At 33.5% G+C, this 3,366-nt stretch overlaps 1 protein-coding gene across 1 annotated transcript; it reads left to right on the forward strand.

The window, feature by feature from the left end:
• Positions 1-900: 900 nt before the first annotated feature.
• Positions 901-2,841, forward strand: EIN_040590 (hypothetical protein; the record flags this gene model as incomplete). The annotated part of the gene is made up of 1 exon (XM_004184783.1): positions 901-2,841. One exon carries the CDS (start codon positions 901-903, stop codon positions 2,839-2,841), a length of 1,941 nt encoding a protein of 646 aa, XP_004184831.1.
• Between the last annotated feature and the right edge of the window lie 525 nt (positions 2,842-3,366).

Genomic DNA, 3,366 nt, shown 5'->3' on the forward strand with positions numbered 1-3,366 from the left:
ATGGTTTCTTAATTCATTCATAGCTTGTGATAGATATTTTTGATGGAATTTATGTTTTATAATTATGCAATTGTCACAGTAAATTAATAATCAATAAAAATAAACACTTAAAGGATTCATTCGATTATTGTGCGTATTTGGATATTATAAAAATTTGGCTGGTTTTTGTAATAAAAACAAACTAAATGGTGTATATTTTGAATGGTAAATCAGATTTCATATTAGAATTTAAATAAGTGTACATTTTATTTAATTACTTTGAACATTGTTTTAAATAAAATAACCCCTTTAAGAACTTTGTATTTTCATTTTATCTTAAAATACATTTCTTTGTGTTATTCCCAAAAGTTTTAAAAATTAAAATTTGTTGGTTTAAATAAATAATATATTTTTTTTATAGTAAGTAGAATAATAAAAAAGTATGTATTATATATATAATTAAAATAATTATGATAAGTGATACAGTTAGCTAAACATTGTTTTTTTGTTAAGTTTGGTTTTGTTTTCTTTAAGTCTATTTTTAATTAAAATGATCTATTATTTTAATATATTAAAGTGATATAATATTTAAATTAATAAATTATAATATTAATAAATTAAAAAAAAACAATGGAAACAAAGAACATTTATTGATTATATATTTGGACCAGTTTTAATGAAAAAACGATCAAAATAACATTTTAAAAAATGGTCATTAAAATTTTGTATATTTAATTTAAGTTAATTTAAATATATAAAAAAACAATTAAAATTTAAACACTTTTTTAAACTTTATTATTCACAAAAATTGGGAGTTATTGAAAAATATATTTAACTCTTAATGACTCTTTCTGAATAATACTACCCTCTTAAATGAATATTTAATCCCATTAGAACTTTTATTCAATAAGTTTAACAACAATGCTCTCTTCTATTATTATTGGATTGTTTTTTATTGTTAGTACGGTAAATTCTGCCGACTGTTTCACAAAAGACAACAATGGTTGTATAAGTGGTATGGGTAGTTGTTCTGGTGACACAACTGTTTCTGGTGTTAAATGTGTTGCTGACAATGCATTTAAAGATAATCAAAATATTAACTCAATTCAATTTACTGGTTCTTCTCTTGTATCCATCGGCGCAAGTGCTTTTCAGTCTTCAACTATCACCTCGATTACTTCAGAAGCAGGTTTCTCAACTATTGGAAACAGTGCGTTTCAAGAATCGACCATAATGGCTTTTGATTTTAAAGGAGTAACTTCGATTGGATCTTCAGCTTTCCTTAATTGTGCTTTCATGTATACAACTACAAATTCGGGTACAACCGAAACACTAAAAAGCATTGGAGCCAATGCTTTTAAAGCTACTGGATTTGGAACATTCCCATTCCCAAAAGGTTCAATGACATCAATTGGTGATTTGGCTTTTCAGTCGTCGGCTGTTACTTCAGTGACCACCCCAAAGACAGTTATAACACTTGGAACACAGATATTTGATGGGTGCTACAGATTGACATCCGTTGACTTGAATGGACTTACTCATATTGCAACAAAAATGTTTAGTGCCTGTGTTGCTCTTAAAACAATAACTGGATTTAATGGCGTTGTAACCATAGACGCAAATGCGTTGACTGGAAACACAATTACTTCAATACATTTATATTCGTCTTTGGTGACTCTGAACGATGATTTGTCATCGTTTACAAACATCTTTTTCCATGGAGATACCAAACCAACAACAGTGACTACTTTAAAAACCAGTCTTAAAATCTATGTTAAAGATACATTTACGGGTAATTTTGGAAATGTAGCTGTAATGAAAGCCCAATGTGACTCTTCACATTCTATTATTCTTGGAAAAATACCAGATGGAGCTGTGAACGGAAATGACTGCACAACATGTGCAACAGGGAAATACAGTGGTGATGGTGTCACTGATGTTTGCGACCAAACTTCCGGTGGAGATACCCCAGCTACATGTTCTGTAACTAATTGCCAAACTTGCACCACAAATCCCACAACACTTTGTGACCAGTGTAGTGGTACTAATAAACTATCTGCAAACAAAACAAAGTGTACAACGTCTTGTGCAGCTGGAGAATATGATAGTGGAAATAACATGTGCGCCGCTTGTGGTGTTGCCAATTGCAATTCATGCACATCAAGTGAACCCAACAAATGCACTTCATGTAAAGGTACCAACAAACTTTCAGTTGATAAAACAAAGTGCAGGGCGACATGTCCAAGTGGCCAAACTGCTTCTAATAATAATATGTGTATATCATGTTCAGTGAGTTCATGTTCGGTTTGTGACACTGATTCTACTAAATGTGACAAGTGTAGTGGTACAAATGTCGTCCAAGTAGATCAACTCGCTTGCCTTGCAAAGTGTCCAAATGGAGAATATGCAAAAGGAGCAAATAAACAGTGCACAAAATGTTCAACAAAAAATTGCGCGACTTGTGATGCGAACGACGTTTGTTTGACATGTCCGTCACCTTATATATTCAATGCATCTACTAAGGAATGTGATGCACCCCAAAGTGACTGTGGGGATGGGAAGTTTGGGATGGCTCCAAACTGTGAAGATTGTGGTGTTGAGAATTGCAAGATGTGTGTGGACAAAACAAGTTGTGATACATGTGTCAATGGGTTTGATATTTACTTTGAGAACAAATGCTTGCAAGAGTGCCCAAGTGGCTATTTCAAGAGTCAAACGACATGTGAGAAGTGTAAAGAAACTTATGAAACACCATGCACTGATGAGGAGTGTAGAATGTGTACTGTTGATAATAATAAAGATGCTGCAGTTCATATGAAAATAGCGCTGACAATGTTCATGTTGTTAATCATCATGATTTAAGTGATTTTATTACTTTTCAATATTTGATATGGTTACATAGAAAGAAAACGATAATAATTATAATTAACAAGCACTTTAAAACCCGATAAATAATTATCGGGTCAACAACAATAATTTTCGACCAAATATTAATATATTATTTAATTAGTTATATTTATGGGATGCTCCTCCGTCGCATCCCTCCATTTTTTTTCATAAAGTCAGTCTGGTAACGGGGCTTACATTGACCACCACCACCTTAAACAAAAAAATATTTGCCGCGAGTGTTTTTTGAAGGGAGTCCACTTTTCAGCCACTGTTTGTGAGTCCCCATGTCACCCACTTTCCAAGTCCGTACTGTGTGGACGCGGATGTGGTTCCCCCTCCCCGCTTGCGGGGGGTCAGGGGGGATCCGCGCCAAGGGAGGACTTGGAAAGTGGGTGAAACGGATGCACAAACAGACTGTATGAGTGCGTCTTTATGAGCCTTCTTTTCAATGCTCCGTCTCACTTGGTTTCCACTGACTCGAGGTGATTTATGGCATCC

Source organism: Entamoeba invadens (assembly GCF_000330505.1).
Source record: "Entamoeba invadens IP1 unplaced genomic scaffold scaff_1105074725255, whole genome shotgun sequence".
NCBI lineage: Eukaryota > Evosea > Mastigamoebida > Endamoebidae > Entamoeba > Entamoeba invadens.